At 38.0% G+C, this 12,217-nt stretch overlaps 1 protein-coding gene across 8 annotated transcripts in view; it reads left to right on the top strand.

Moving 5' to 3' along the window:
- kmt5b (lysine methyltransferase 5B) overlaps window positions 1–12,217 on the top strand; it is a 41,865-nt gene that overhangs the window by 19,497 nt on the left and 10,151 nt on the right. For all 8 annotated transcript variants that reach the window (XM_048545471.2, XM_048545472.2, XM_048545470.1 and 5 more), the window contains 6 exons: window positions 1,486–1,651; window positions 3,963–4,072; window positions 6,557–6,723; window positions 10,788–10,807; window positions 10,912–11,048; window positions 11,576–11,763. In XM_048545471.2, coding sequence (XP_048401428.1) covers window positions 1,486–1,651; window positions 3,963–4,072; window positions 6,557–6,723; window positions 10,788–10,807; window positions 10,912–11,048; window positions 11,576–11,763 — 788 coding nt within the window. The remainder of the gene's footprint in view (window positions 1–1,485; window positions 1,652–3,962; window positions 4,073–6,556; window positions 6,724–10,787; window positions 10,808–10,911; window positions 11,049–11,575; window positions 11,764–12,217) is intronic.

Raw genomic sequence — 12,217 nt, 5'->3', positions numbered from 1 at the left:
GTGTCCCTCTTTCAAGTTGACTTAATCTGGCTCATTCCCCCACATTTTTCCACATAGGCCTACAGGTAATTATCCAATTCACTCTTGAAGCCCTCACTCAAATCTGATCTCATCACCTCCTGTGCAATCCATATCCTAACCACTTACTGTGTGAAAACTGTTTTCCTTGTCACTGCTGACAGTCACTTGTGTTTTTAGGCATATTTTGCCAATGGTATCTTTTCACTCCATCTGCGAGGTTTAGCTCCATGCTGACCTTGAACGCTGCCATGCTCACTCCTTTTCTATACAGAGAATGACCCCACTGGATGCTCATCCGAGCAACCATTTAAAGTTTTCATATCCAGCCTAAATTTGATGCTCCAACTTAGTTATTTTCAATATTTGCACTCTCTGTCCCTTCTAAACTGCTTTCCCAGTATGTCCTGCTGCCTTTTGTGCTTTATGCATGTTTCCTTGAGAATTGCATTTTATTTGTTTCATGTTGCTGCCTAATTCTTCCTACGAAAATGAAGCACTTGCATCAAGTTTAGTTAGTCTCCTCTCTCATTCCACTAGCCTGTCTTATTTCCTTGCGTGGTTTATTGCTATTCACCTCTGTACACAATATTTCCAGATGTCATCTGTAAATTTTGAAATTACGCCCTGCACGCCTGTTGGTCTCTGTATGTCAAAAGAAACAGTCCTAACATAAACTCCCAGCAATCTCTACTAAATATTTTCTCTCTCCACACGGTTTCCTGTCACTTTGACAGTGGGAGTCTGGATATGAATTTAGTTTCAACTTGGCTGACAAATGTGGCACTTCATCGTCAATGTTTTGGAATTCCATGTCCACAGCATCAGCTGCATACCCCTCTTTGTTAATTCAAAAAACTCAATCAAGTCAGTTAAATATGATTCATCTTTTAACAAATCCATGCTGTCATTCCTTAATCTGGATTTTTCCAAGTGAAGATTGTTTTCATTTTGGGACTTCTTTTGATTGTCTAAATTGCCTGGCCAGCTGTTTTTCAACTTGGGCAATTCTCTTGAAGGAAAGTATAAAATTGTAGAATTCTTTATTCCTCTGACACTCTGCCCTTCTAAGGAAATTGGAATGTTGTGGCCGGTGCCTTCTCAATTCCCTTCATCCTTCTGCCCTAATCCTCAGATCAATGTTTGTTTTTATGTTGAAGTCTACCTTGAACTAAATTTTTAAGATTGTATACAGTACAAAGTGATCCAGCACTTTTGTGTATCTGTTCTCAAATCTACTTGTTCAGTGATGTTATTACATATCTCTGGAGCAAGTGGAACTTGAACCTGGGTCCCTGGCTCAGAGGTAGGGACACTATCACTGCACCACAAGATCAGTTCACAGCACATATGAACCAGTTGATCTTAATATCTTTCAGGAGGTTTTTAATTAGTATATTGTTGCTGTTGTGTACAAAATTATATTGGGCATAGAATTTATTGTGCAACATCTTTTTTGTTTTTAAGATTTCGACCCATAAAAGGAAGACAGGAAGACCTCAAGGAAGTAATAGAAGATTTCAAGAAGAAGGAGAATTTGGAAAAAGCCTTCAAAGCATTAACAACAGGAGAATGGGCGCGACACTATTTCCTCAACAAAAACAAAATTCAGGAAAAGTTGTTTAAGGAGCATGTACGTGGTGCTTTTTTTTGTTTTTTAACTGTGAAACATTTTCTAGGAGAGCTCAGTGTATACTTGAGGGTCTAAGTGATTCAAACCAAGTGCTCCAACTCTCCAAAGCATTATTTTGATCAAATTTAACAAACATATGAAGTATGAAAGCATTCCAAACCTTTCAAGCTTTTCTGCATCTTGAGTATAAACCTCCTGTTCAATTCCACAAGGATAGTTTTGGAAATCTGTGTAAAATTTGTGTGCTTTTTTTGTTTTGCTATTGGAATAATAAAATGTTCTATGATCGTATAGCCTGCTGTTCTGCATTTTCCATCTGACCTTATTTACTCTAGCTCCTTCTGGTAGATGGGGCCTATATTTCTATATTTTAGGACAGGATTTGGACGAGTATGAGAGTATATAAGGCATATAGGAACTGTTGATGCTTAGAAATTAAGGTGTGGTGTTCAGAAGGAAACTCTGGTGAATCTCTGTGAAACACTGATTTATCCCCAATATTGTATCCAGATATGCGCATCATACATTACCAAAGAACATGAAAATATTGGAGGACATTGTTTGTTTGAAAAGCAGTTTACAGTAGTAGTTCTGGAGATACACTATTTCAGTTGTGTGGATAGATTAGTTTAGCCAGATCTGCCATCCTTGGAAAAGCAAAGGCTGAGAGGAAATTTGTTCAAGGTGTTAAAATTAATTTGGACAGAAACTTTTCCCATTAGTCAAAAAATTGAGAATTGAATGTTTAGGATCTGTGTGTAGTGGAAGCGGATTCACTTGTGACTTTGAAGAGGGAAATGATTAATAGGTAGAGGAGAATAAAACTGCAGGTCACTGGGGAAATAAGACGGGTGTGGGATAAGCTAAGTTGCTCTTGCAAGAGCTGTCTTGCAAGTGATAGGTGGAATGGCTTCCTTCTGTACTCTAATCATTGATTCTATTGAAAAGGAAAATATTTGTGCAAGCTGAGCTGACTTAAAGCTTTGTTTTGCATCAGTTACGTTGACCAACTGCCATGAACGTTTGTATACATGCAGTCTGAGTCAAAACTTTAAGGGATGGATTGCCTATATGTACGCTTGCAGTTGCAAATAATCTCGCTTGTAGGTCAAATAATTTTGTTACCTCTTCAAGCTGTGCACATGGTTTATTCAAGACTACTTTAAAGAAGGTGCAGTCTTAAAATCAATCTTAAAATTGTGTGCTTATACCCTTACAAAATAGTTTTTATAACTCCAGTGAAATCTTATCTTGTCCCTAAATGACCCAGCTGGATTTGTTGTGTTTCCTGACATAGCTTTCTGCAATTCTTACCATTTGCAATTAATTTTATGGAAGAGAGAGTGGCACAATATAAATGTTGCTGGACGAGTAATCCTGGGCCTTAGGCTGTTGTAGTGGGGACAGAGTTTCAAATCTCACCGTGACCCCTAGAAATTTAAATTCAGTGAATAGTTCTGGAATATAAGAGCTAATGTTAATGTTGACCAGACCACCTATCATGTATTTTTAAACTCTCATTCGCCACTTTTTTTTAAATTTTTGGGCAAAGAAACATGGTGCAGATGTGACTGCAGACCCCTGGTCATGTGGTTGACTGAACTGCCCAATGAAATGGCTGAAAACTATTAGGTTCAATGGTTACAAGTCTTAAATAACAAACGTTGGCTAAGCCAGTGGTTCCACAACCCACTGAATATTTTGAGTGGAAGATTGCAAGAGATAAGTGCCTGTAAATTCCCTATATAGTCCAATCAATGAAGAGCACTATATTGCGTTATTTAACCATGAGCATGATGTACTAAAAGAGTCTTAATTGGTTATTTACTCTAGGTATCTAAATATGAGCACCTGCACAATGAAAGTAACTGCAGGGTGGGATTAGTTACCGTAATTCACATGTTCACTGTTCCACCGCATGACACGCACATCTTTTAAGAAAATCAGACCAGTTTTTTTTCATTCAATTAGAGAAAATAATGATGTGGTCAATTCCCTGTGGAAAAATAAATTATTAGACCACATTAAAAGTCAACAAATTCACTGAAGTAACAAGGTGCTTAGCCTGCTGTGTTCATCCAGTTCTACACCTTGTTATCTCAGATTTTCCAGCATTGGCAGTTCCTACTACCTCTGTAACAAGTTCACTGAAGTGCTAGGTTATGGTTCAGTAATCCAGCAAACCAACATTTGAATCTATTTTATAGGAAGTTTATTTAATACAACTTTATTCCTCAAGCTCAACTGTTTAAGATTACAATAGACATGTTAAGAATTATACCTACAAAGTGTTTTAATATATTTTGGGCAGGTTTTCATTTATCTGAGAATGTTTGCAGCGGAAAGTGGATTTGAACTCTTGCCTTGTAATCGTTATTCATCGGAGAAAAATGGAGCCAAGATAGTTGCAACCAGGGAATGGTAAGAATTGGACCAATTGTAGGTAATAGTTTTGTGATGAAATTTGTGGTCAAATGGTATAGCAAATCCATGTTTGTGGAGAGGTAATGGCAATTTAGAACTCACTGTTTCTAAGCCTGGTAGATGCAGAAACCCTCCAACATTCAATTGTTTAGATGTTCACTTATGATGCTAAGTTGTCCAAGGCTGCAGGTCAAATGATGTGAAATGGAATTGCATCAGTTGGTTGGTGTTTGGGTCAGACCCAATGGGCCAAAGAGATCTACAGCACGGAAAAGGGCCTGTGATTCAATAAAGACAGACATTAGGAACCATAACTAATGTAGATAGTGGTTTTTTTTGAGGCGTGGAAAGAATGTTTCAATTCATAAGAACTAGATTGTCGTGCTTTGCAGGATGGAAACAGTAGCTTTCACAAAGTTGGGAGTGTGTGTAAATAGACTTTCTGCTTTTAAAAGGACAAGCTGATTCCTTTCTAACAGATTGATAACCACATAAAACAGGTAAAGACTGAACAGGTAGGGTAGTTAACTTTTCTGGTTCATGTATCGTCAGAAGTGAAATCAGACAAATAGTTTAAAGTGTAGAGCCAGTAGGAACGGATTGGTATGGGAGGAGTGGTGTACAGGTAAAGAGTAATAAAGACTTCTGTGATGAGATGGATAACAGAAGTGAATTAAGTATAAAACTTACTTTAGTGCAAGACAAATGATTGTCTCACAGTCAAAAATTTAAAAAGATTGTGGCAGTGTGCAAGGGGAAGAAGGGAGTGTGGAAAATCTGCCACAATAAACTCCCATTGAACAAAGGTCACTGAAGCAAGACTGTGTGAGCTTAAGATCTTGGCTTATAAATTGATTTTTGTCGTTGCGATCATGAATGTGCATTATATAATAAATATGGAGAATTGGTTAAGTAGAAGTTGGAACTTAAAATAACGTCAAATATACAACAACAGCAGCTAGCTTTAATATAATGTTGTTAGCAAGACTTTTAACAGCAGTGTAGCCAAAGAATGAGACACTTGGGGTGACCAAAAGCTGCTTCAGAGGGGTTGGATTTTAAGGAATGTCCTGAAAGAGAAACAATTGTTTGTTGGCCTAAGGAATTTGGAAGGCAGTGCCTGTGTCAAATCTTATGAGAGGCAAATGCAATTAAAGGTGGATTGTAGGTTGCAAGAACAGAGCAATCAAACTGTTGTTTTTTGTTTACAAATGAGGAGATGACTTTTTTTGGGAAAGAAAGGGATAGTGCTGGAGCAGTTGGAATAATTTACGATATCGGCTAGCGTGTGGACCTGGAAGGATAGTGGACCATTAATTTTTGTTAGTGTTTTTTTTCTTTCTGCTACACAGACTTCTGAAATCAATGCACAGCAGCAGCTTTTGGACATGGCAAAAATGAGTTGGCATGTTGATTCACAGGTGTGCAACTTCTGGCAACTTAAAGGGAATGTTGATAGTGAAGCCTGTAATTTAGTGGAAATGGAGTTAAGGGCACAGGTTCTGTCTCCTAAAAGTAATCTTAATCTTAAGAGTAATGTGAGTAGTGATTTACAAAGGTGTACTGATTTGGGTCTTTAATGGGTAGGATGCCACAAGAGATTGCGGAGAGCCAGCAGAGATGATAACTGAACAAATGGTCTCAACCAGTTAACTCATCACAGTTTTTGATAAAGGGTCAGGGCAAATATTTAATGAGTCAGTGGAGATGTTGAGTCTGGAGAGTTGCATGTGTATGACCCATTTCTTAGATGTTAGAAATAATGGCTGGCCTTTCAATCACTCATAGTAGTTGAGAGATGGGTAAATGTTTTTCAGGAAATGATTATAACTAACATCATGACTCCTGTGAGGTCCCTAGGTCCCTGTATGATATTTGGATTTGTATCCTTCAGTTACTAGCTATTTTCTTTTGGATATAATTAGACTATTTATTTATTTATTTTCCATGTGAAGTGATTCCAGTTTAAGTTTGTTTTTGTAAAAGCCTTTTCTGATGAAGGGTCTAGGCCCAAAACAGCAGCTTTTGTGCTCCTGAGATGCTGCTTGGCCTGCTGTGTTCTTCCCGCCCCTCACTTTGTTATCTTTGATTCTCCAGCATCTGCAGTTCCCATTATCTCTGCTGCAAAGCCAATAATACTTGATGACAGGACAAAGTCGGGTGAGATACCCCATTTTCAAGGGTGGTATTCCCCAGTATTCAGGCACTAAACTCGGACTAAATACCATTGTGCACCTTTTCATATTTAGCCGCTCTGAATTGCGTGATCAGATGTATAGACAAAATCTAAATTATCTTATTGCTTGTTAGGCTTTGACTGTAAAGGGAAGTGAAGCTAGATGAGTTGGTCCTTTGCAGTGAATGGGAATTTGGCAACTCATGGATAAATTTCCCCAGAAAGAGTTACTTAAGTGAATAATATTGTCATTACCTTTGAAGGCTAAAGGTCTTAATTTTGTATGATATTTGACTTGTATGTAGGAAGAAGAATGACAAGATTGAGTTATTGGTTGGCTGCATTGCAGAGCTGTCAGAAATGGAAGAAAATCTGCTTCTTCGACATGGAGAAAATGATTTTAGTGTTATGTTTTCTACAAGGAAGAACTGTGCTCAGCTTTGGCTTGGACCTGCTGCATTTATTAACCATGGTATGAGCTTTTCACAAGAACTATTTACAATGAATACAGTTGTAGGGATAGTTACCACATTGCTATAATTCATACACAGTTCCTTCCTGGTAATTTAGTTATTTTAGTTTGCTTGAAATTTCTTTCAGATTATGAATTTATGTGAATCAATGCAGCAAAACACTTAAGGACAGTTAAAACCTAAACACAGCAAAGCAAATTTACATAATTGAAACAGTGGAGCTGCACTGCACAAAGTCCAGTCATTTTGGGAAATATGGCAGTGGTTTGTTTTCTGATGACTACAATGATTGCATTTATATTGTATCTTTAACATCATCAATGTTTCATAGAACTTTGCAAAAGAGATTATCAAATAAAATTTGATACTGTGCTACATAAAGAAACAGATGACCAAAAACTTGGTTAAAGATGTAAGTTTACAAGATCATTTTAAAAGAGGCGCATGGAGTTTAGAGAGGGAATTCTAGATCTTAACGGTCTGGGCAGCCATGGTGAAAAGAAGAAATTTGGGAATGGATAAGTGATGAGAAATGGAAGAATGTTTTGATTGTAGAACCAAAGAATGTTGAAGAGATACGGAGGGATGAGGTCTTGAATGAATCTGAAAACAAAAGTGAGAATTAATCAGAGTTTATAAGTCTAGGAACCAGTATCGATCAGTAAGCACAGTTGAATGGGACTTGATTTAAATCTGGCAGCAGAGCTTTGGACGAGACCATATTTAAAGGGTGCAAGATGGTAGAACAACCAGGATTTAAAAGGTTCAATCTAAAAGTACCAAAGACATGGATGACAGTTTTTGGCAGCAGGTTAACTATCTCTGAAATAAAGTCTGATAATATTATATCATGGGTGACTTTATTCTGCATATGGATTGGGTACATCATATTAGTATCATAGAGGAGGAATTCCTGGAATGTATACAGGATGATTTTTTTTTTCTGGATCAGTATGTTGAAGAATCAACAGGCAAACAGGCCATCCTAGGCTGGGTGTTGTCTCATGAGAAAAATAATTTGCAGTCTACTTGTGTAAGTCTCTTTGGGGATGGTTGACCATATTTGATGGGATTTCTGTTATCAAGATGGTGAGTGAGGTAGTTGATTCTGAGACTCTGACCCTCGCTCTAAATAGAAGAAACTATGCTGGTATAACGTGTTAGTTGGCTATGATAGATTGGAGAGTATGACTTAAAGGGATGATAGTGGAAAGGCAGTGGCAAATGTTTAAAGAGAGCATGGGTGAACTGGAACAGTTGTTCATTCCTGTCTTGTGCAGAGGTAAGTAGTAAAGGTGGCCAAACTATGGTTTAAGAAGGGAAATTTAAAGAGCTTTAGCTTTAGATCTAAGGAAGAGGCTTACAAATTAGCCTGAAAAAAGAAACCTGAGGAATTTCAGCAGTTGAAATTCAGCAAAGGAATTGGTAGACAGGAAGCAGAGTAGGAGTAAATGGGTCTTTTTCTGAATGGCAGGCAGTGACCACAGGGGTTAGTGCCAGGACCCCATGTATTAACATCATATTAATGAGTTGGATGAGGGAAACTAAATTTGATATCTCTAAACTTGTGGATAACACAAAGCTGTGTAGAAATGTGAGCTGGATGCAGAAATGCTTCAATGAGATTTGGACAAGGTGAGTGAGTGGGCAAATGTATGGCAGATGTATATTGTGGATAAATGTAAGGTTATCCACTTTGATAGGGAGGGAAAAAAATCAAGAATGCAGATCACTATCTGGATATAATTTTGAGGTGCAACAAGACCTGGGTGTATACCAGTCACTGAAGGGGAACAGGCAGTGAAGAAGGCAAATGGTATGTTGGCGTTCATAGTGAGAAGATTAGAGTACAAGAATGGTGATGTCTTGCTGCAGCTATACAGTCCTTGTTGAGACTGCGCACAACATTACAGGTGCTGTTTTGGTCACCTTATGAGGAAGGACGCTCTTGCTCTCAAGGGAGGACAGCGAAGGTTTACCAGACTGATTCCTGGGATGGTAGGACTGACATACGAAGTGAGGTTGAATTGTTTGTTTATTTATATTCACTGGAGTTCAGAAGAATGGGGCTTGGAAGGGAGAGATCTTGGAAAAATATGTAAAATTCTAACAGGATTAGACAGAGTTGATGCTGGAAGGATGTTCCTGATGACTGGGGAATTCATAACAGGGGCCAGACTCTAATATGGAGTAAACCATTTAGGACAAAGGTGAGGAGAAATTTCTGCATTTGAGCATGGTGAGCCTCTGGAATTGGTTCCCACTGAACACAGTCAAGGACTAAGCATTGTATGATTTCAAGAAGGCATTGGATATAGCACTTAGCTAAAAGGATCAAAGAATATGTGGGGAATGGCAGAAACAGGCTGTTGCATTTGAATGATCAGCCATGATCATAATGGATGGCAGAGCAGGTTTGAAGGGCCAAATGGCCTATCCCTTCTATTTTCTGTTTCTCTATGAATAAATATATAACACAGCAACATTTGATTTGGCTGTCACCCACTTCCAAGAATTGGGTAAAATGGCTGTGGGAAAGGTTAGTTGCTCTCATGTCATCTGCTCACTGGATCCATTTATTTGGGTTTTCTTCCACTCATGCAAAAGTAACCTCCTGTAGCATATCGGGTTTGGGCTATAGGACTCGTTCCTCATGTCCCCTGCTGTTCTGGCAGAGAATTCATCCATTCACAAGTTTTTGTTTGTGATTTTGACCATCAACATTTATACAAGATTCTTGATTGGCAGAAGCTACAATCTCCTTTTTACTGGTGACATAAATCTTGAGGTCAAATGCAGCCAGGAGTGATTTCAACTTGTAGATTCTGACAATCGTCAACCTGTTCTGAATCAGTAATGTCATCACATCTTTACATCCACTTGAGCAGGCAATTAGTCCTTCTTTTTTGGTTGTGTGAAATACGATAACAACTCTGTCATTTCAGTGCTGTGCTTAAATACTTTCTCAATTGTGTGTTTAAGCCCCCAGTTTTTAGTCTCCGGCAAGAAGACGGTCAACCACAGCTACAAATGAGAATACTTACCTAAACAAATCACTTACTTGGAGCAGGCAAGAAATGTCAGCTCTTGTAGCGTATTCCCTAGACGACTGTCATTGCGGTGTTAATTGTATACAGCCATAGTCTAAGCCCATGCATTTATGACAGGTTGATGGTTGTCAGGCATCACTGGTGGATCTGTTTCTGAGCCTCCCTTTCTGCAAGTAATTTGCTGCTAGAGTTGGCTGACTGATTTGCAGTTTGCTGATGGTGGCTGATTTTAATTTTGCTATTCCTGGCCTAAATAGCTCAATCCCAAAATAGAAAATATGGTTTTCCATTGAATGTACAAATTAGGGGCAAGAAGAGGGAATTTGGGTCTTTTGGCGCCTTCTCCACCATTCACTTAGATTGTCTGTGATTTGATTGTGGTCTCAAGTTTAAGTTCCAATTGTTCCTGGTAACTGCTGATTCTTGTTAGTCTCTCTATATCTGCTTTTAAAAATATTTAATGCCTCTGCCTTCGTGTTTTGGTGAATTGAGTTGCAAAAACTCATGACCTTTTCAAACTGGTTGTATTAGTTCTAGTCTTTCCCTTGGAGCATCCTTCAGTATCCATGCTATCAAGTCCTTTCAGGATTTTTTTACGACTCCATAAGATCCCCTATTATTACATCCAATGGTTGTAGGTCCAGTTTGTCAACTTTTATGTGTGGTCACCATATCCTACCCCAAGTCCAAAAAGCAGTAGCATGAATCTTCTGTAATTTTAAAACATTTAAACTTCAGAAACCCATTGTAAGTAACTTCAGTTAGAATTTGTCATTTTAGGTCAACAGTGGGAACGTCAATCTGGGTCACCTACTAACCACCTGACATACTCACAGGTCAGGCATAACATAGCCACCTGGGAATGAGTAGTATTCAGATGATTTCAAAAACTGACTAATGATGCCTGCAGATTGTATTCTGAAGAGATTGTTGGTTTTTTTAAATGTCTTTTTTTTAAATCACTTTGACAAAGTATTAACAATTTTTTTTTCTTTCCAATTTAATATTTTAAGACTGCAGGCCGAACTGTAAGGTAAGCTGAGCTTTTGCTTTCTTGGTTTTTGCATCTTGGTTTCTTCTATGCAACACAACCAAATCTGTATTGAATGGATATATTTTTCTTATTTATAATTTTAGTTCGTGTCAACTGGTCGGGATACAGCTTGTGTGAAAGCATTGAGAGATATTGAACCAGGGGAAGAAATTTCCTGTTACTATGGGGATGGTTTCTTTGGGGAAAATAATGAATTCTGTGAATGTTATACTTGTGAAAGGTAAGAAATACTGTGCCTCTGAATTTGGTTGCCTAATGTAGAGTTATACCTTTGAATGGGAGCTCTGCCCTAATATGTAACATAACAAATTTCATTTTCTTTGTTCGTGGAAGTCCATGTGTTCTGAACTGCAGCTGTGCTCCAAATAAATTTGGCTTTGTAACTGCCCTTTTTTAAATTCCAGAGGTTGACCCTGCTTTTGCCTGCTGAAAAGGCATTTTAGGTATAATGACATTGGAACCTGTGGTCATATAAAAGCAAGAAAACTGCTGTTTCAGTACGTAATGGGTGTATTGTCAAATTTTGGGTAACAGATAATTGGATTTGGTATTAAAAATGGCTGGAGTTCCTTGTAAGAATTTATCTAAAATTTTTTTTGATTAACTTGACATTTTATTGCTCATGCTGTGTCTTTTAATAAAAGCAAGTAGTACCTTGATTAGTTTTGTAACATGGCAATTTAGACCAATTGTGGAAATTTTCCTGTACATCAGGAGAGGACTTAAAGGCTTGTTTTCTTTCTTTAGACGTGGACAGGGTGCATTTCGATCAAAACCTGGACTTCCTGATCCTGTGCCAGTCATCAATAGCAAGTATGGACTTCGAGAAACAGACAAGCGTTTAAATAGATTAAAAAAGTTGGGTGATAATGGAAAGAATTCTGATAACCAGTCTGTGAGCTCAAACACTGATGCAGAGATTACTCAGGAAAAAGGTATCTTGTTTGACTTCAACTTTGTCAATTTCACCCAGGCGTTCATTCTTGAAAGCGTTGATTTTCTGCACGAGTATATTTTTGTTGAACTGTCCTACTCCTGTAATAACTGTTTGATCCTCCCCTTGCAAAATCTGCAGAAATTCATCTGTAGCATTTAAATTGTTGCACCAACTAAGATCTTGCATAGACGAGATCAAACCTGGTTCTTAGAAGTGGAGAGCTTTATGGAACGGAAAGGAGCCGTTCAACCCTTAGCCGTTTTGGCTTTCCTTCTAGTATAGTCAAAAGTCAAACTGATTTCTCTGCTATACTTATCTCTTTCTCCACTTTAAAAACACTGAATAAGTGCGCATTTTAAGTTCAAGTAACCCCTATAGCAGTATATTCCATGCTGTAACAATTCTGCACTTCAAATGCTGCTAAAATGCTTCTTTCTGTCTATTTCAAATTG

The sequence above is a fragment of the Stegostoma tigrinum genome, chromosome 17 (assembly GCF_030684315.1).
Source record: "Stegostoma tigrinum isolate sSteTig4 chromosome 17, sSteTig4.hap1, whole genome shotgun sequence".
NCBI lineage: Eukaryota > Metazoa > Chordata > Chondrichthyes > Orectolobiformes > Stegostomatidae > Stegostoma > Stegostoma tigrinum.
This window is presented reverse-complemented; position numbering and strand designations above follow the sequence as displayed.